General features: G+C 44.0%; 1 protein-coding gene across 1 annotated transcript in view; it reads left to right on the top strand.

The window, feature by feature from the left end:
- The window catches only part of rbpjb (recombination signal binding protein for immunoglobulin kappa J region b), a 52,289-nt gene that overhangs the window by 28,917 nt on the left and 3,971 nt on the right, over positions 1–19,401 (top strand). The window contains exons 2-10 of the mRNA XM_080880877.1: positions 1,146–1,184; positions 9,519–9,614; positions 13,603–13,768; positions 14,029–14,203; positions 15,587–15,724; positions 16,008–16,120; positions 17,364–17,504; positions 17,741–17,896; positions 17,997–18,100. Of these exons, the coding sequence (XP_080737003.1) occupies positions 1,146–1,184; positions 9,519–9,614; positions 13,603–13,768; positions 14,029–14,203; positions 15,587–15,724; positions 16,008–16,120; positions 17,364–17,504; positions 17,741–17,896; positions 17,997–18,100 (1,128 nt within the window). The remainder of the gene's footprint in view (positions 1–1,145; positions 1,185–9,518; positions 9,615–13,602; positions 13,769–14,028; positions 14,204–15,586; positions 15,725–16,007; positions 16,121–17,363; positions 17,505–17,740; positions 17,897–17,996; positions 18,101–19,401) is intronic.

Below are 19,401 nucleotides of genomic sequence, written 5' to 3'. Positions count from 1 at the left end.
TCGTTTCCCTGAAGAATCATTGAACCGTCAGTATAACGGAGACCTTTTTAACCTGAGGAGTGCCGTGCCACGGAGCGGTCTTTCTTTACAAAATTGCAGGCAGAATGTCAGTGGGTTCAGCTAAAATGCTTTTCGATCTGTATTTATGCACACTCTGAATACTTTAGAATAATTTGCATTCACAGGAGAAATTAAAAAGATCAGTTTTCTTGTTGAAATTCACGCTTTTGCTGTTAATTCAGAAATACCAATGAAGTAATTAAATTGCTGCAGTACCAGTATTTAAAAATGAGAATTTCTGTCCCCGTGGTTTGTAATTTTTAAATCGCTGCAATATGCCTTCAGCACCAGTGCATTGGAGGCACTGCCAAAAAATTCATCAAGTCAATGTTCTTGTTCAGGTTTTACAATTTAGATTTGCAAACACAAAGCCAGAAATCTGCTTTTGTGTGTGTGTGTGTGTGTGTGTGTGTGTGTGTGTGTGTGTGTGTGTGTGTGTGTGTGTGTGTGTGTGTGTGTGTGTGTGTGTGTGTGTGTGTGTGTGTGTGTGTGTGTGTGTTGGGTTTTTTTTCTTTTGTTTTTGTTTTTTTTGTCTTTGGGGTGTGTGTTGTGAAGATCCTATTGATAGCAAGGCTAAATTAATGTGTTGTTTTAAGATTATAGCTTATAGTCACACAGATAAATATGGTTAGGCTTTCTCTGAGCACCATTTAAAATCTCTGTAATCTCAAACCCTTCACACCTGTTTGAGTGCGTCGGCTATTGAAGAACCGTCGTTTGTTCAGCTGCTGAACTTGAGTTTCTGAAATTCAGTAGTAATACTAAATATACCGATTAGCTGATCTGAACCCAGTGGGGTTTTTTTCCCATTGATGTTCAACGTGTCTCAACACGACGGCAATTAGTTTGAACAAAATTCATTCGCTTTAAGTCGTGTTTTCACGGCAAACAAGCGGCGCGACGTTTGGCACAGACTCTGTTTGAACACGCTGCCATTACACGCTGCCAAGGCCACGCTGCTTTTTATGTGCGTTTGTACATGTGCTGTTTTTTTGGGGTTTTTTGCCATGCACTGTTTACTGTGCGTGTGTTCGTGGTTGATAACCAACCCACTCATGTTTTCTTCTCACTTTGTGTCTTTGCAGGAAGTTCGGGGAGCGCCCTCAGCCACAGCGCCTAACAAGGTGAGTGTGCACACGCACTCGTGGTCCCTTTAGAGCTTGTTTTCTTGTCATAGTGCTGGGTTTTGTGTGTTCCTTTGTTTATGTATGCCGTTGTGTTCTTGTGAACACCTATTCTACGGACCCGCCCCTCCCCAAGGTATTTGCTACCTTTTTTTGTTTTTGTTTTCTAGATTTGATTTTGTTTTGATTATTACTATTTTGGACACATTCTCAAAAGAATGAAAGTATAGAGACCCTCTGAAGTAACCCTAATATGTGGCTTACTAATACCACTCTGGGATTACCAATAAAAAAGAAACCTTTGCAATAAAAAACATCAAAAACTACACAGTTTTTTTTCCCACCCTGTCGTTTAACTCCACGCCCCTCCCCTTTTTTCTTAAAAACATAAGCTTAAAGCTACTTCAAATCACTTCACCCAAACCTAGTGTTGGGTGATTACATTAGTGGGTGGATATCAGCTGCAAGGCTCTAAAGTTATTAAGTGATTTATTTCTCTTTTCTTTTTTACTTAGACTGTTAGTTCTGCTTATTTATCCAGTTTTTTTTCTTTTCTTTCTTTAGCCTGTTTTCTCTTGTTAGATCATGATTATGATTGGTCCGTGTAGCCACTACACCCACACACACACACGACACACGCACATTACCTTCAAAGCGTGCAGAAGTCCAAGCATGAACTTTGTACACGCGCTGGTGCACGCCCATACCCGTCTGTTTTGTACATTGAGGGCACATGTGTAACTGTGGCGTTGCAGAAACAGTTTAAAATGAAACTCATCATGTGACAGTGTCAACTTGATGCATCGGTGGGGATGTTAGTTAAAAAACCTCCTTAGTTGACAAACTGTCACTATTAACATGAACGATTCTCGACATTGTCCACCGGCACATCCCCAACTGACACCATGTGAATAATAAATACCTCGCTTTTTTCTTTAACAGGAACTTTTTTGTTTTTAACTACGATTTCCACGCCTAATTTTTACAAGCGTTTTAATAATTTTATATTCACCAGCAGGTTTGCCACATAAAATCTGTTGAGGCAGCGAGGAGCTCATTTCAGGCTGTGATTTCCAGAAGCGGAGAAATGCGTCTATAACAACCGCTGCAATGTTGTTGTTGATACAATAGCGTACGACATGTGCAGCTTTACTGTGGAGTCCTGCACAGCTGCTTTCTGTTGACCCCAGCTTTGCTGTATTACCTCATTTTTGTTCTGCTATTGATCGCTCATTACTTAGATCTCTGCAGACTCGCCTCCTTTGGGACTGTTTTAATGTGCGTGTGTTGAAATGAACCGTGCTATTTTTGCCGTTGTTTGTGGAGAAACATGCTAGAGAAGCAATAAATAACCCTTTCTGAGGCCTCACGGTCCGAATGTGCGCTCTCTGCGCTGTACTCGTCTTACTGTGTGTAGCTTTTTTGACGAGCCGTACTGCAAGTTTTTGATTATTGAGTTCTTCTTAAGTTTGCTCCAAGTTACTTGGAGTAACATTTGGGTGAATCCAGACCGTTGATGGATGATGTGGGTTGCTTTTTAGGGATTGTGTGTGTGCGCGCACGCACTTGTTTGCTTATTGGTGTTTGCTGTTCTGAATAACAAAGTGTGTGTGTGTGTGTGTGTGTGTGTGTGTGTGTCACTCGGCTTTTGCGCGTGGCACTCAGCGGGGAAAATGAGGGGGTTGCGTGTTGCTTGGAACAGCCGAGCGTGGGTTTGGAAAAAGGGGCCCCTGCACCTTTTGATGTGTCCCCCTCTTTATTCATGTGCTGCCAGTCCGCTGGCTCGCACTGGCCCTTCGATTCGTCTGATGGTTTTTGATGGCCAGAAATATGACCGACACAAAACACTCTTTAACAAACAGCCGAAAGGCACAACAGAGCTCGTTTAGTTCATGTGACTATGGTTATGGTCTTTGTTGGCCTGTCAATCTGCCGTAGAGTCTTCGCGTCCGCAGGTTTTCTTTGGGTGCTGCTCTAAAATTTTGCAGCATCCCGCAGGAGCTTTTTATGGCAGCCGAACCTCCAGGTCCTAGAGGTTCACACTGTCAGGGAGGCTACTCGACTGGAACAAACACTTCTAGGGTTCAGACACATCCGCTTGCACAAATTTACACAAACGGACTCAACATGAGAATACAGGCTGGGTTGCCAAGTTTACTGGCAACTAATTTACTGTTTGTTTGGTTTTTTTTTAAATAACAAGCAAAGCAACAGAAAATGGATCAATTTACACATTCAGTCTAAAAAGTATAAATTTGCTAATATAAAAATTTGGAAATTAGTCATAAGGGATTACAGTCTAATGGGCACGTAGAGTTTGACTTAAAGGACTTTAAAACCAATACTGATTTTGATATTTGGTGATTTTAACAATTCAAGATATGGGCCAATATGTTTATTTTCTTTCAGACACACAAAAACAAAAGCAGTTTCCCTAACATTTTTGCCATTCATCAGTTATAAATGCTGATACCAGCATATCTGCAGGAACTGTATTGTCAATAGCATAAATGAGCCATTTCAAACTGTTAATCACAGCTACAACTAGAAGAAAAAGCAGGTATTTATTTATTTCACTTCTCTGGTCACAGTGGGTTGATCTGGCTGTTTGATTGTATGTTTTAGGATCAGATTACACCTGCCATATCATATATGGGCGATCGTGGCTCAAGAGTTGGGAGTTCGCCTTGTAATCGGAAGGTTGCCGGTTCGAGCCCCGGCTTGGACAGTCTCGGTCGTTGTGTCCTTGGGCAAGACACTTCACCCGTAGCCTACTGGTGGTAGTCAGAGGGCCCGGTGGCGCCAGTGTCCGGCAGCCTCGCCTCTGTCAGTGCGCCCCAGAGTGGCTGTGGCTACAATGTAGCTTGCCATCACCAGTGTGTGAATGGGTGGATGACTGAACGTGTAAAGCGCTTTGGGGTCCTTAGGGACTATTAAAAGCGCTATATAAATACAGGCCATTTACCATTTACCACTGCAATATTCTCCTGAGTGATCGGTGACGCTACTTAAGCAACGACACCAGTGCTGTTTTAATTCGGATTCTGTTTGCGTATTTTAATTTTCTCACGTTTTGTCGTTGATGCAGAAATGTCAAAGCGGAGGATTTACTCTGTTTACCGTGTAGCAAATGATCAGAGCTGAGATGAGTGCAAGCTGTAGCAATATCCCACAGTTGTCAGCAATTTTCCATGTGTGTGTGTGTGTGTGTGTGTGTGTGTGTGTGTGTGTGTGTGTGTGTGTGTGTGTGTGTGTGTGCACGTGAGCTTACACGGCTCATCCGGAGGTCAGACATCAAACAGTGAGGGGTGTGTGTGTGAAGGCCACGTCTCCTAGCCTTGTAAAAGGAGGCTAAAGTGGCTGATTATTAATGCTTTAACCCAAAGCCCCACACTACAATTGTGTGTAATCTACCTTTTGTGATGCACAAGGTGCAAACTAATTACTGTCTGATCATCTTAATTGAGCTGTTTCACCGCGCATGTGTGTATTAATGGGGCCCCGCCCCTCTGCTCTTCGTGTGCGTGTGTTTGAGTGTGTTCACAGGGGGTCCTATGACAGTGCTGCTCGGCTGAAGACGCTGTGGCAGATGTACGGGGCAGATGCCTGTCTGCTCTGCTGCATCTGTAGCCTGACTTAACCTCACCCCTCCTTTCTCTCTCTCGCTCCCCCACACACACACACACACACACACACACACACACACACACACACACACACACACACACACACACACACACACACACATCGCCTGCTGTTAAAGATATGCCTCTTTTTATAAATCTGTCTGGCACATTTTTGTCTCACCTCTCAAGCGTCTCGTCTTTTGTTTCGTATGTTCCGATTTTTCTTTTGCCCGATCTCCTCCCCTCACGTTTTATTTCTGACCTCCCTCCTTCTTTTCACTCGCTGTCACAGACTGCCTTTTAGCACATTTTTTGGACCTAAATAAAGCTCGTCAGAAATTAAACCTGCAGCTCAGATGCTGTTACTTTTCTGTGTGAGTGTGTGATGTAGACTCTTATCTGTGGTTATTGGTTTTATTACATGTGGGCGTACTCGGTTTAAATGAAGTGACCCTCGTTTCCTGTCTCTGCATGAATGAAGGGCTGATTTATTATTTATTTATTTATTTTTACCCCCAGTTTTGTTTTTTAATCCCTCAAATACAAATGAACACAGTGTAATGTTTTGAAATTTGGTCTTACTCGTATTTTGATTTGCACTGGAATTTCGTGCATCTGCTGCGTGCTAGTCTTGCACAGGAAGTAGAGCTGATTCTGGTCACAGTCTCTCTCACTTCTCCTTCCGTCTCCAGCGCTCAGTCTGTGTGGCGTGCGTGCACTCGTGTTTCACTCTGTATAAGCTACAAATGATTACTCAAGACGGCCCTGTCGTGTTAGGGTGAATGTGTTAGATCAAAGCCGCATCTTTGTCGATATCGATGCGAGACGTACGAATAAGAGTCATTTAAGAGACGGGAATCTCGTTACTCTCCTGCTGCCACCTGCATTTTCTAGCACGAAAAAGATTTTGGAAGCATGTCCCGTTTCCATTGTCTTTATTATTAATACACACATGGGCATAACTGTTTGTGTATAAAAGAAAAAATATATATTTCTGGCACCTCTGTTTGGAACAAAATGTATGTTAGGCAGTAAATATCATACTGAATTGTCTGTTTTATGCTTCAGTAAGAAGAAAAAAATTATTTTTTTTTATTACACCCGTATTCCTTCAGGGGGGGAAGCCCAAACGTTTTGGGTGGGGTGACAGGAAAAACCCTGTTGACACATTACTGAAGACTGAATAATAATGCACAGCGTAACAGTGCAATATAGAGAACAAATGCACAAATACTGCTTTAATCCATTTTTAGGGTTTTCCCCCTCTGATACACAGCTCCCGCGTAAAGTCCTGATGTTTCTGGTTCACTGCCTCGTGATAGTCATCTGTCATCTTTTTTTATGTCTTTTGCATCATTTTATACTCGTCTCCCCCGAAATCCTTCGAGACATATTTGGTATCTTTATAAAGCTCTTGTTCCCCGCTAGATTTTCATATAAAATTCTGCGGGTTTGAACAAAGCTTGGCTACACAGCACAAGTTTGGATCGATGGACCCAGTGTTGGGGACTTTTGTGTTGTTGCTTTTTTCTTTTTTCCATCTGATCATAGGATATTCAGTTTCACATGATTGCTGCCACATGTGGTGCATCTTTGTTATCTATTCAGTGGTTGTTTGGAGGCGCTCTGAAGTGAAAATCGGCATGCATAAAGAGCCGCTGTGAGTCAAAGCGCGATCGTGCCAAAGCATTTGTGTCTTGATGGGGAATGGTCTCTCCCCAACTCAGCCACAGTGGTCTGGAAGGGTTTGGTGAGCGCTGAAACGGTGTCAACCACAAGCCAAGGCTGTCGCACGACACTTAACAAACACTAGCATTACATTTTGTGGTCGTGCAGTAACTACGTGCCATTGTATTTAAATATTTGATCAAACTGCTTCCCTTTTTTATGAGCGTGACCCTGAATCTGAGGCTGGCTGATATCACGTTTCTTTTTTTTAATTTGGTGTTTTATTTCCTTTTGTCAGGAGCACAAGAACTGATTCCAAAGTGTTGACAACATGAGCTTCAAAATGAGTGACGGAGCCCAAAGATCTCATTAAGTATGGCACCGAATGCATGGTCTGAGTGGACCGTTATAGTCGTGCTGCTCTTATAAGGAGGTCAGCACATGCATAGATGATCTTTGTAAGCCCAAAGACAAGGATTTGTGTTTTGTTTTCTCTACTCATGACTCCGTATGAGATCAGTGAGAGATGATGTCACTTACATGGTCCTATACCTATTGTTTTCTGTTTGCAAGGTGCAGCCAATCAGAAGAAAGCTGGTTTAGCAGGAGGGGGATGGCAGATAAAACTGCCTGGGTGTGCACCCAGACCATTATTAAAGATAAACATAGATTATTTTAAGTGTGACTTATATAAAGCTTCTCCATTAGTGAGTCCAAGATTTAAAAAAAAACACAGCTGAAAATGGGGGTAAAGCATCATTTAAAGATGTTCTCTGATTTATTTAGGTGCTTGAAGCTAACACTGTTGGATGTTTTAAAGGTTATGCAAAACTGATAGGTTTAGTTTAATGTCAGATGCCATTAGAGAGGCTGTGTTCCTGTGTTATAGAAGTTTCTCATGTGTACTTTGCTCGAGGTGTCTGCCATATTGGACACGATGCGTCCTCTGGTCACCGATTGGTGGGGGAGTGGCTCCTGGAGGCTGCTGGCTGTCACTGGGTGAAATGACAAACGGGGCGAATGCACCAAAAATCTTGTTGTGACTGCGTTGGTCCCTCGCAGATCGCCACAGCAGCCTGTAGTTTACATGTAAGCATATGAAGTCACTGAGCGGTAGTATAAACTAAAAACCTGCAGAAATGTAAAGTCCATCCTCAGAGTAAAAGTTGTATCTTTTGAAATGTACTGACTACAGCAGTAAGGCTACAGCTCTGAGTAGTTGGAAACTACGGCCAACTGTGGCAGTCTGCTATCAGTCAACACAATCGCACGGAGATTTTCACCATCTGGTCTGTGAATACGCTCTTCTTCCATCACTGGTGTTTGGCAGACTGTTGCAGAGCAGTCTCTAGGCAGACAAGCTAAGATCCCGCTGTTAGGGGGCCACATGATTGCCAAACTGAAACTGTTCATGTATTTTACTTGTCGCTCCAAATTGTATATCTTTATCTTTTTTTGGCTTGATCTAAATGTTTTTATTTAGGGTCTTTAGGACATGCATAAGATGCAAACCATCTTTTAGAAGCTTCCTCTAAGTCAGGGGTCCGGTGTCCCTGCAGGTTGTAGATCTCACCCTGGGTCAACACACCTGAATCACATGATTAGTTCATTACCAGGCCTCTGGAGAACTTCAAGACATGTTGAGAAGGTAATTTATCCATGTAAATCAGCTGTGATGGATCAAGGACACATCTAAAACCCGCAGGACACCTGCCCTCGTGGACTGGGATTGGGGACCCCTGCTCTAAGTGGTAACTGCCCTAATCCTGAGTGTGTGTGTGTGTGTGTGTGTGTGTGTGTGTGTGTGTGTGTGTGAGTCATCCTGCCTGTGGGAGCAGTAGGTCACAGGCCGTATCAGAGGTGTGACATGTGCCCTGCAGGGTCTGACATCAGCAGGCCTGGACTGTGTTTTCTCTCCATAATCAATCAGAGCTTTGAGCACAGGAGTCCCCCTCCACTCCACCCGGCGGGATTAGAGTGTGTGTTTGTGACACCAGCGATTCACTTCCCAGAGAAGGGTTACGTCCTTTAATAACGTAATCACATTCTAAATGCATCCGTGGGGAGAAGTCCAACGTTTTAACGAAACCACTGTTTTCCACCGAGTCGAACTGGAGTCGTACGCACTCCCCCGTCCACCCCGGCTTGATATCATTTTCTCCATGTGGTGTTTAAGTGATGTCAGGCTGTGTGGAATTCCAGGATCGTACCTCTATTAGTCTCATTTATAGCTGCTGGCGATCAGTAATTTAGAAAAAAACAGATTTTTAGTGTTGCAGTGAGACTGAAATAATCAGAAAAATAATTGCCTCATCATGCTTTCTCCTCTTCTTCTGTATCGCCCACTCCCCCGAATGCCCCTGTGTCCCGCACACACACTGAGGAGGGCCCTTGCTTATCATAACAAAGGGCATGTCTAAGCCGAGTGTGCGGCCTAGTATAACGTGCTAGAGTGAAAAGCCGTGTGTGTGCGTGTTTGAGTGGGAAGCCCTGTGAGGATCCCCTGGCGTGTCAGGTGTCACTGACATCTGTGCGTGTAGCGAGATCGGGTCAAAGTGTGTTGCTCTCCATGCGCATGACGTGCTTTAATTGTGCGTCTAAGCCCGATCTTTCACCTCCGCGCCTCTCAGTCGAGCAAGTTTTCGGCTCGCGCCTGTGAAGGGGGGGGGGGGGGCGAGGGTGTAGCGGGAGGTGAGAAGTTTTGGCAGAGTTGACAGAAGTAATCGGAGCTCGACCCTTGCAACATTTTTGACACGACATGAGGAATCTTTGGTGATGAGCTCAGCTCTGATTTTGTTTTTTTGGCTCTGGTGTTTTCTTGCTCCCCCCTTAAACCTCGGATGGACCCAGGGAGAGCTCAGCTTCTCTGCAAGCATATTGTGGAGGCTCTGGCTTTTCAGAGGTCGCTGCAAGTGCATGTATGCACAAGGAGGGTGGCCTCCTCTTAAGTCTTCTGTGAAGTTGCACTCACGTCACTTCCTCTTTCAGATTAGAACATAGCTGGTTTAATTTATCTCTCTTCTTTTTTCTCTTCCTGCAGAGAAGCGATGAGGAATTACCTGAAGGAGCGAGGAGACCAAACTGTCATGATCCTACACGCAAAAGTTGCACAGAAATCCTATGGCAATGAGAAAAGGTGAGTTCAGTATGAAATGGGAGCTTCTTGTCTAATGTTTTTTTCAGGTTTTGGGAATCCTTAAAAGATTTTGGTCTTGAATCTAAAGCAAATCTATTAATGCCGGTCAGTGTTTCACCCTCACAGTAACACATCACACAATTGATTCTTTAGCGGCCCCTGCTACATTTTATCCTGGAGTCTGCAGTTGTTTAGACGCGTAGGACTTTGTGGGGGAGGATTTTTGTTTTATTTGAATATTTTAGTGGTCTGCCTCCTTGAGAACGTCTCACTAAATAACTGATGATCGCTGGATAGCCCTTCACGTGACCAGAAATGCTCATTATTGTCATCACTGCCATTGTATGGATTTCACCATGGAGTGTATTTGCGATCATCCAGTCTCTCATTGGTTTCTGTTTTTAAGTTGTCAGCTCGGTGGTTTTGTTTGGTTTCAAAGAAGAAAATGACGACTGTAAATCGCTCTGATCAGCCCTTTTTAAAAGCTCATCAGTCTGCTGAATGTTTAACCCCTTCTTACAAACTTAAAATCATAAACAACACTCTGAGATTGTGCGACTCACCACACAAACAAACAGACTTTTCAAATTTCCAGCTTCACTGTCTGCAGACGCGTCTCAAAAAGATGTGAGAAAAATACGCTGGGCACAGCCACACACGCCTGTGGGTGAGATCTGGGTGGTCAGCAGTGTTGGCCAAGTTACTTAAAAATAGTAATTAGTGGATTAAGTTACTTAAAAAAAAAACATGACACACAACCTGAATATGTTATAAAGCAATAGACCTTTCAGCCTGCTGCATGGTCGTACTCTCTCCCACACTCCATGTTATGCATTGTTGATCTGCACACTTCGATGTCGCACACTTGTATGTCATTGTCGTGAGACACTCTCACAAACAAAGTCATTGTTTAGTAATGCAGTTTGCTTACGGGAAAGTAACAGCAATCTTATTACCTTTTTTTTCAAAGTAATCCTTTACGCGATACTTGGAAAAAGTAATCAGATTACAGTTACTTTTAATACGTTACTGCCCATCTCTGGTAGCCAGCTGGCTAAATTTACTTCCTTAGTGATGCTGGCGGCTTCTCGTCTTCAGCCCGTGGCGATAATGCTGCTTAGATTGCGATCAGCCGACAGTTCTTGTAAACGCAGTTTATTTTTCCTCAGAAGTTTGATTATTTATAAACGTGCTACAAGCACTTATTTATCTGTTTGCATCACAATAATTCAAAGAACGGACACAGTTTAACATCTAGTTAAAAAAAGCAACAAAAAAAAAAAGTTTTTAAATTTTAGTTTGTTTGGTTTTTTTTGTTTTTTTTAAAGGAAATTTGGATATTTTTGTTTGTTTGACCCTTTAGCCGTCCCCACTGGTTGCAGACACCTGTGGCCCAGAGGCATTTATACTATCCTCTAATCTATATTCAACTATTGTGGCAAACACAGGTAGTGTACATTAGTCAAGAGGGGTCTGGCGAAAGCACATTCCTCAGCACGGTGCCTCTGTGCTGAGAGGCTGTGTTGACCCCTCTGACCTCTGATATCTGTGGAGGTCAAAAAAGGAAGCGAGAGGCGACCTTTTCCACGAGGCCACGTTAAAAACCACAGAGAGCCGGAAGAAGAAGGAGCTGCGACTGAGAGCTACGAGAATAAAAGAGGAAGAGGAGGAGGCGGCGTCTCGCAGCACCGTGAAGCCTTTCGGTGTGAGCTTTCACGGGCGAGCGCACGTGTGACAACCTAATGTTGTCATTTTCATGCCGTACCTGATGCTGCTGGTTAAACGCAGGGTGATAGCTCGCCATCGTAACACATGCTTTTTTTTTCCTTTTTTGGATCTGTTCCTCTTAGCTCATCTTCCTCGGGCCCTTCCTGTAACTATGCACTCACCGCTTTTTTTATAGCGCTCCTCCACACCTCATGCTCATTTTGCAACTCTCCTGAGCCCCCCCTATCCTCCCCCCCCCCCCACCACCACCACCACTCGGTTTCTTGGCCAAGGTGCAGCGCTGCTTGCGATCTCATCGGGGCCTATCTCTTGGTAAATCGGCTGTTGCGCGCCAACTCCCAGACACCTCTGAGAGTTGGAGCGCAACAGAAGACGGAGCGAGGGAGAGAGATAGGAAAAGAGGTTGAGACGAATTCTTCTGAGGACTTTTTAAGCCATCTCATCCAGTTAAAGTGACAGCGAAGAGAAACATTCAAACACATCTGTCACACATATTTAATGCTGCTCTTTTGTGCATTGAGGTTGAACTTTTTCAGGTGATAAGCAACTCCCAAAGGCCGTGTTCGGATGTAGCTGCAGGTATTTGTTTAAACATCCTCCTGGCCTGCAAAAGGCTGCGTTCATGTTTTGCGTCAGACCGCTTAATTCCTCCTTTTTTGTGCCTTAACAAGAGAGCGCCCCAGGAAAAAAACCCCAAAAGTGGACGCACTGAGAATGTTAATGTGCCGTCTCCCTCTTTCTAAGCTGCCTCTCTCGCTGTCTGAGCTTTTTTTATAGGAGGTGAAAGTAGACAAACACCCACAGAGACAGACACTGGTGTTGCGAAATAGGTCGCTTTCCAGTTCCACACTGACGCACATGAATTTATTTGAAGTGTGTGCTCGTTCTGTAATGAGTGGATTTCTCTTTTAACAAAGCTGAACTTGCGAGTTATTTCAAGGCAGTTCTTGTTTTCACAGTAGTAACGTGCGTTTGAAAGGAGAAGAGAAGTAAAATGAGGGACCTTTTTAAAAATGGGGGAAGGAAAGTTAGATTTCATTCAAAATGCTGCTTCTCGTTTCTTGACAGATCATTTAGGTTCTGGACCGATCACGGTAACATCTGCAGAATGAAGTGTGACAGCCTTTAGATGTTTTACTGTAGCTGTACACAACAGCTTGTTGACCCAAGTTGGACTCCAGCTGGAGCTTGGTGCAAGAGTGCCCTCTTCTGGTTCAAATTAGGAAGTGCACATTCAGGTCTTTTCTGTTCCTTCTCTTATTCCTCCTCTTCTCTCTTTTATTTCCCCATATTTACACCTATCATCTGCTTGTTAAGCCACTTAACATTGAGCTATGACTCCTTCCAGCCTAAAAACGCCCCCAAATCAAGGAACGAGCCAGAGTTAAAATTGAGGAAACTGGACAAGTTCAGGACAAAAGAAGCAACAGATCTAAAAACCACCTGCAGCAGATGAACAGTATCTGAAAGTCATGAGACTCAGAAATGGGGGGGGGAGATCCAGCATTGCCAGAAACAGGACCTGAGAGATGCATGTGGCTCTTCATTAAAGCCTCATCAGACATGGACTCAGTGGAAGTGTCAAGAAACCGTTCATAAGGAAGGGAAACGGGATGAAAGGCTGAGGTGTGCCAGAATACCCAAGAACTCGACTAAAACTCAGTGACAGCACATCTGGTTGGATCTTTTTTTTTTTTTTTTTTTTTTTTTGGGTTCCAGTCATCGTGTATATTGTGCAGAGTTCAGGAAAGATGTACAACCTGAGTGTTTACAGCTGTAAGACACAGTGGAGGCTGTGTCATTGTCTGGGCTGCATTTCAGTCAGTGGTGTCAGAGATCTTGTTAAGATTAGAATTATGAACCGAGAAAAGTACCGTCAGATTTTGATCCACCGTGTAAAATCATCTGGAAAGCATCTGATTGGCAGCAGCTTCATTTTTCAGCATGACAGTGATCCCAAACACACTGCCAGTGCAGTAAAAGCATACATGGGTAGAAAAATGCAAAGTGAAGCACCTTCCGACATGGATTTGCTTCCCCTGAGCTCAACCTCAACATTATTGAAGCAGTGTGGGATCATCTGCACAGAGACGAGAGTAAAAGGCAGAAACATTTAAAGAAGAGCTTTGGTGCTTCAGGTTTTTTGGCAACTCTCAACAAATCTCTGTCTCAAAAAATCACCACAAAAACAAATTTATTTCATCACCTCTAAAGATTTAGATGCTGGCGTTTATAGCTGCACGTGTGTCGTGTGTTCCAGGTTCTTCTGCCCTCCTCCCTGTGTGTACCTGATGGGCAGCGGCTGGAAGAAAAAGAAGGACCAGATGGAGCGAGACGGCTGCTCCGACCAGGAGTCGCAGCCTTGCGCCTTCATCGGCATCGGCAACAGCGACCAAGAAATGCAACAGCTCAACTTAGAGGGAAAGGTACAACACGCACCCACCCACACACATACTGTCACTCTGTCACTTACCTTGGCACAGGAACATGGAGTTACTCAGCAGAAGCTGCCATAGCCGTGCGGTATAGCCTCCAGGCACCCTGCAGTACAGAAACAGGAAGTCTGTCACATGCCTCCAGCACATTTGGAGCTTGTTTTTCTCCTGTAGTGCTTAATATGTTTAATATGCATGAACAGAAATGAATCTGATTGTTTATGTCTTTCTTTTTCTGCCTCCTCATTCAGAATTATTGCACAGCCAAAACCTTGTACATATCCGACTCTGACAAGAGAAAGCACTTCATGTTGTCTGTCAAGATGTTCTACGGCAACAGCGCGGACATCGGCGTCTTCCTCAGCAAGAGGATCAAAGTCATCTCCAAGCCCTCCAAAAAGAAGCAGTCCCTCAAAAATGCTGACTGTGAGTCATTTGTGATAAGTTTAGAGGTTCGCTGTGAGTGTTTACCTTTTAGATTCACTCTTCATGTCAAATCAGTGTGTAGCTCAGTCTGCCAGAGCTGTAAATTTAAACCCTGACAACAGCCTTAAACATATTAACATGCGCTTAACATGATTTACTGCATAGCCAGCTAGAGCGTTTCACGGGTCTCTCTTCTGGTTGGCTCGAGCCGCAAAATCATTCAAGATATTCGGTACAGACCACGGCCCGGACGTGCCGGCCTCGTACCCTGACGTCTGTTTGTAAAGTGGCTCTCTCTGTGAGGCTCTCGGCACTTTTGCGGTTTATTTTATGGTTCGTTTTCAGGCCTGTCGGTGTTGTAAGTTACTGCCGATGTAAACTGAAAACGTCCCGCTGTTGCTGCTTCACACTCAGGGCAGGATGCTTTTATTGTGAAGACTTGATTGGATTTACCACAGAGTCAGCAGAGCTTCATTAGCAGCTCAGGGAAAAGTACTTTGATTCTCACTGCAGCTGGAAAACATTGGATTGGTTGTATCTCTTCTAAGATTCGCTTACCCTGTAAAAGTATGGATCAGCTGGAGTGAAGATGCCTTTACTAACACGCGTGTGTAGGGGGGGTGTTTAGACAAAGTAAGAGCGTAAATGAAACCACAATCCAACCAGAGTCCAAGCAGAAAGACTGCTTTGATACAAAAGACTAGAAGTGAAGGCAAGAACAGAGGTTAAAACCTTGGATGAACGTTAAACAGGAGGAGGCGGCACGTAGAAGACATAGTATTTAAGCACCAATGGGTGTCTCCCCAATTCCTGCACCAAAACATTTAACAGTGAATAAGGTTTGATTTCTTTTCTTCTTTAGGGAGCCAATAAGAAGGCACATGTGGGGGTTTTCTTACAGCCATTGTGAGGATATTGAGAAAAAGCTTAAAACCTTGATCAAAGCCTAAATTAAACTGCTAATTTGCATTGTTTCCATCTTGCACTGAATATTCTGAAATGTAAATGATATTTGAATTTGTCTTCTAACTTCATTTTTCTACTTGTTTTATTCTTGCATATTTTATAGCCTTAGTTTGTTCATTACTTTTTAAAATATGCTCAGAATTTTATGATTTAATGTAATTTTTTTAAAAACAAAGTGTTTTGAGCTAATCGGTTAGTCGATCAATACTATTTCTAACCACCAGAGGGCAGTGTAGTGAAAATGGAGTGTCCAGTAACCCAGTTATGTCACATGTGGCACACCTGTGCTACACACAGGACACGTCCTGCCAGCTGGCAGACGTCTTATCTCTCTGTTATCGCGCCGACCTGAAAGCAACTTGTTTTTGGTGCGTTATGTAACCGGCCGTGTCTCCACGCTTTCGTCTCCGCCCACAGTGTGCATTGCATCGGGGACCAAGGTGGCACTGTTCAACCGACTGCGCTCCCAAACAGTCAGCACGCGGTATCTACACGTGGAGGGTGGCAACTTTCACGCCAGCTCCCAACAGTGGGGCGCTTTCTACATCCACCTGTGTGAGTCTCCATCAGGTTTCATATCTGTTACACAAGCTTCTGATCATTGACGAGAACAGCGATGCAGTTTGACAGCCTTGTCTACATGTCACCCTCTCACTGTTCATTGTAGTCGTAGCTTTGTTCTTTGTTGTAGTAATTACACACGTGATTCATCGCAGACAAAGAACGTGACGGGCTGATTGATAGATTGAATGTTGGCTTTAGTGTATAAACCAAAGCGTGTGCGTGTGGGCAGCTGGTTGCAGCATTGACTGCCTGTTCCTGTGCTTGGTGTTTGCAGTGGACGATGAGGAGTCAGAAGGAGAGGAGTTCACTGTGAGAGACGGTTATATCCACTACGGCCAGACGGTCAAGCTGGTCTGCTCCGTCACCGGCATGGCCCTGCCCAGACTGGTAACAATCACTGTTTCACAACAATGACACAATATGAAACTGTAATGCAAGGATGGACGAATCCAGCCTTTCCCGGTTAACATACTTAAGGTATTGAGTCAGATGAACGTGAACTGGACCAACCAACTAGTCTAAGACTAAGAGAAACACGTTGATATCGAATAAATGTGAGAGCTGTTTAATAGACCATATCAAAAACTGTCCAAACAACAGTATTTGAAACCATTAATCACATTCTTCAGTGATGAGTCATGCAACACTGCGGCACGTCGCATCGTGCATATTGAAGATGGCACGTTATGCTCCAAACACACTTAGAATAAACTGGCTACTACAAAAGATGTTCAATTATTATTAAAATATGACAAATTAAGGGTCACCTCTGTGTTTTAATCTGGACCTCGAGACAGGAGCATTTGTTCAGCAGATTTCCCTGCTCTAGAGAGACCTTAAAAGCTACTAATGAAATCTTAAAACTGACTGACAGCCAATACGTGGTATCACTAGCACGTGCCAACTAATGACCGTGCTGCAGCGTTTTGGACCAGCTGCTGTTGGCTAAAGCGGTGACAGACTGACGTCCAAATACAGAGCGTTACTTTGATCGAATCGAGATGAAATCGAGGCATGGATAGCTCAGTCTCAAAGTCTCTGAACCAGAGGAAAAGCTTCCCCTTTGCAGGTGACTGGAGATGAAAGAAGCTCGTTCCAACAACATCATTAATTTGTTTATCAAAAGTTAGATTGATGTCAAAGATCACTCCCGAGAGTTTTATAACTCCTTAAAAGGGCCGCGGTCATAGAGGTTAGCGGCACCAAACGCAGTGACCCCTCTTTTCCGTTTAAGTTAATAAAATTTAAACCTACCTTTGTGACGTATCCATGGTAAAACTTGGCAAATGCTGACCGTGAAATAGCAGAAAGCCTTTTTAATACTGAGTTTTTCTGAAAGCAGCAGCCTGATGTTTGTACCGTATTACTCATGTTTTGACTGAACTTCTCGTGACATTGTTTTCTTTTCTTCTGTCTTTTCTGCTTGTGTGTCCTGTCCCCCTCCTCCTTAATCTCCCTGCTCGTGCAGTCCTGCATTTCTTTCCCCCTTGCTTCCAGATCACTGTCATTTTTTCCTTAATTCAGTTTCTTTCTGGTTTTTTGCACTTAATTTTCTCCAACGCTCACCCTGCCCGATTCCTTTTTCCCATCGTGCAGTCGGCTAATCTGTTCCCCTCTCATGTCCTTTCAGATCATCCGGAAGGTGGACAAGCAGACGGCGCTGCTGGACGCCGATGACCCCGTCTCCCAGCTCCACAAGTGTGCCTTCTACCTGAAGGACACAGAGCGCATGTACCTGTGCCTTTCCCAAGAAAGGATCATCCAGTTTCAAGTCAGTGTCACTCTTATATCTCTACGCATCATTTCAGGGTCGCGGTCGTGTCACCCTCAGATTAAGTCAATCATACTATTCACCGATGACTGAGGATGATTGCTGTAGCGTTCTGAAAAAGGCTCCAGGCAGCCTGACTTGACATTGAATTTGAGTTCATTTCTTCTTCTGTGCCTGGCTTATTTTCCTGTGGGTAGATGTTTTGGTCAAGTTGTCTTGGGTCTCCCCCCCCCCAGGCCACTCCATGCCCAAAGGAACCAAACAAGGAGATGATCAACGACGGCGCCTCCTGGACAATCATCAGCACAGACAAGGCCGAATACACCTTCTACGAGGGCATGGGCCCCGTCCACTCGCCTGTCACCCCGGTGCCTGTGGTGGAGAGCTTACAGGTATACAAAAGAGACAGTTTAGATTTTTTTAAATTCCCCCCTTTAACAGGACATTTCACCTGCACTACATCCCAGGTTTGTTTATCTTGTTTGTCTGCAGCTAAACGGCGGCGGGGATGTCGCCATGCTGGAGCTCACGGGACAGAACTTCACTCCAAATCTGCGGGTCTGGTTCGGAGACGTTGAGGCTGAGACCATGTACAGGTGGGGCTTTGTTGGGATTCACTGGGATGTGCTTTGTGTCTCAGCTTTCTGCTGCTTTTTGAACATGTTCTAGGTTACCAGGTTAAGTGAAGGGGGGAAAAGAAACCACCGTGGCTAGCTTTTTTCTTTTTTATCCCAAGATTGTTGTCCATTATGAGTAATCTGAAGAGGTAATATGCACTGTAGTTACTGATAGTTTTGGTTTGCTAATTTCCACCTTTATTTATGGACTTCACTAGAGTTGCTTTGCATGATTCAAAGTTTGAAATAATCCTCACCTGTTCTTTTCCTGACCTTGGTGCAGCCGCTCATTGTAAAACAAGCCACTGTCCTTCCCTTTAAGCCAGTTGTCTTTTGATTGGCTGCCCCCTGTAAACCACAGCAGGTGGGCGGGACTTTTGTGCTCATAGACAGAGTTGTGGCTCAGGTGGTGGAGCAGGTCGCGTACTAATCATTGGTGGTTCAATCCCCGTCTGCTCCTCTATGCTTCAAGGAGCCTTCCGCGAGATACTATCTCCAAGTTCTTCTCAGAAGAAAGCACTTACATAGAAAGTGTGTGAGGGTGAATGAGGCAAGTGTAAAGCCATTTGAGTGCTCGGAGTAGAAATGAACCAATCCTTTTACCATTTACCTTTTAGCTGTGTACCTGAGATGGACACATTAGGAGTATCCCATTTCACTGATGTCATACAAAGCCCCTATAGTAGGAAAAAAACAGCTGAGGTTTTAGAGCAGTCTGATCATCAGAGAGAAAGAGCCATCCATCTCTTTTCCTCTGCTTATTTAACTCAGAGCTGTGGGAACAAGGAATTTCTTGTAAATACACTGTCTTCATGTTTTGAGAGTAAGGCTCATATTAAACATGACCAATGTTTAATATGAGCATAAATGACGTATTCAGTTAAAGAACAAAGTGTTTACTCTCTTGCTCTTAATACTTATTAGTGGCAACTTCAGATTAGTTAATATAATTTGCCCATTTTGTGTTAGCTGTATGTATTTATTAGACAATATACCACACATACCTTGTAAAATCCCCCTTTCTTAACTTATCCTGTCATGTTGAGTTTCTCCGAGCGACTAATCTACATGTGTTTATCGTTGCCACACACGCAGTACAGGAACATCAAAGTGACCACCTACCTAAGTCAGTGCAGGTCTACCGAGCCTCCAACGCATGCACTCTGTGGATGGGTCTAAACATATACCGAGGTCCCCGCACTGCTTGGGTATATATTTAGACTTATAGGCGATAACGTTGGGCAGCAGGGAATTTGTCAGCTGATATATTACTCACTGTA

Source organism: Rhamphochromis sp. 'chilingali' (genome assembly GCF_963969265.1).
Source record: "Rhamphochromis sp. 'chilingali' genome assembly, chromosome: 1".
Classification (NCBI taxonomy): domain Eukaryota; kingdom Metazoa; phylum Chordata; class Actinopteri; order Cichliformes; family Cichlidae; genus Rhamphochromis; species Rhamphochromis sp. 'chilingali'.
This window is presented reverse-complemented; position numbering and strand designations above follow the sequence as displayed.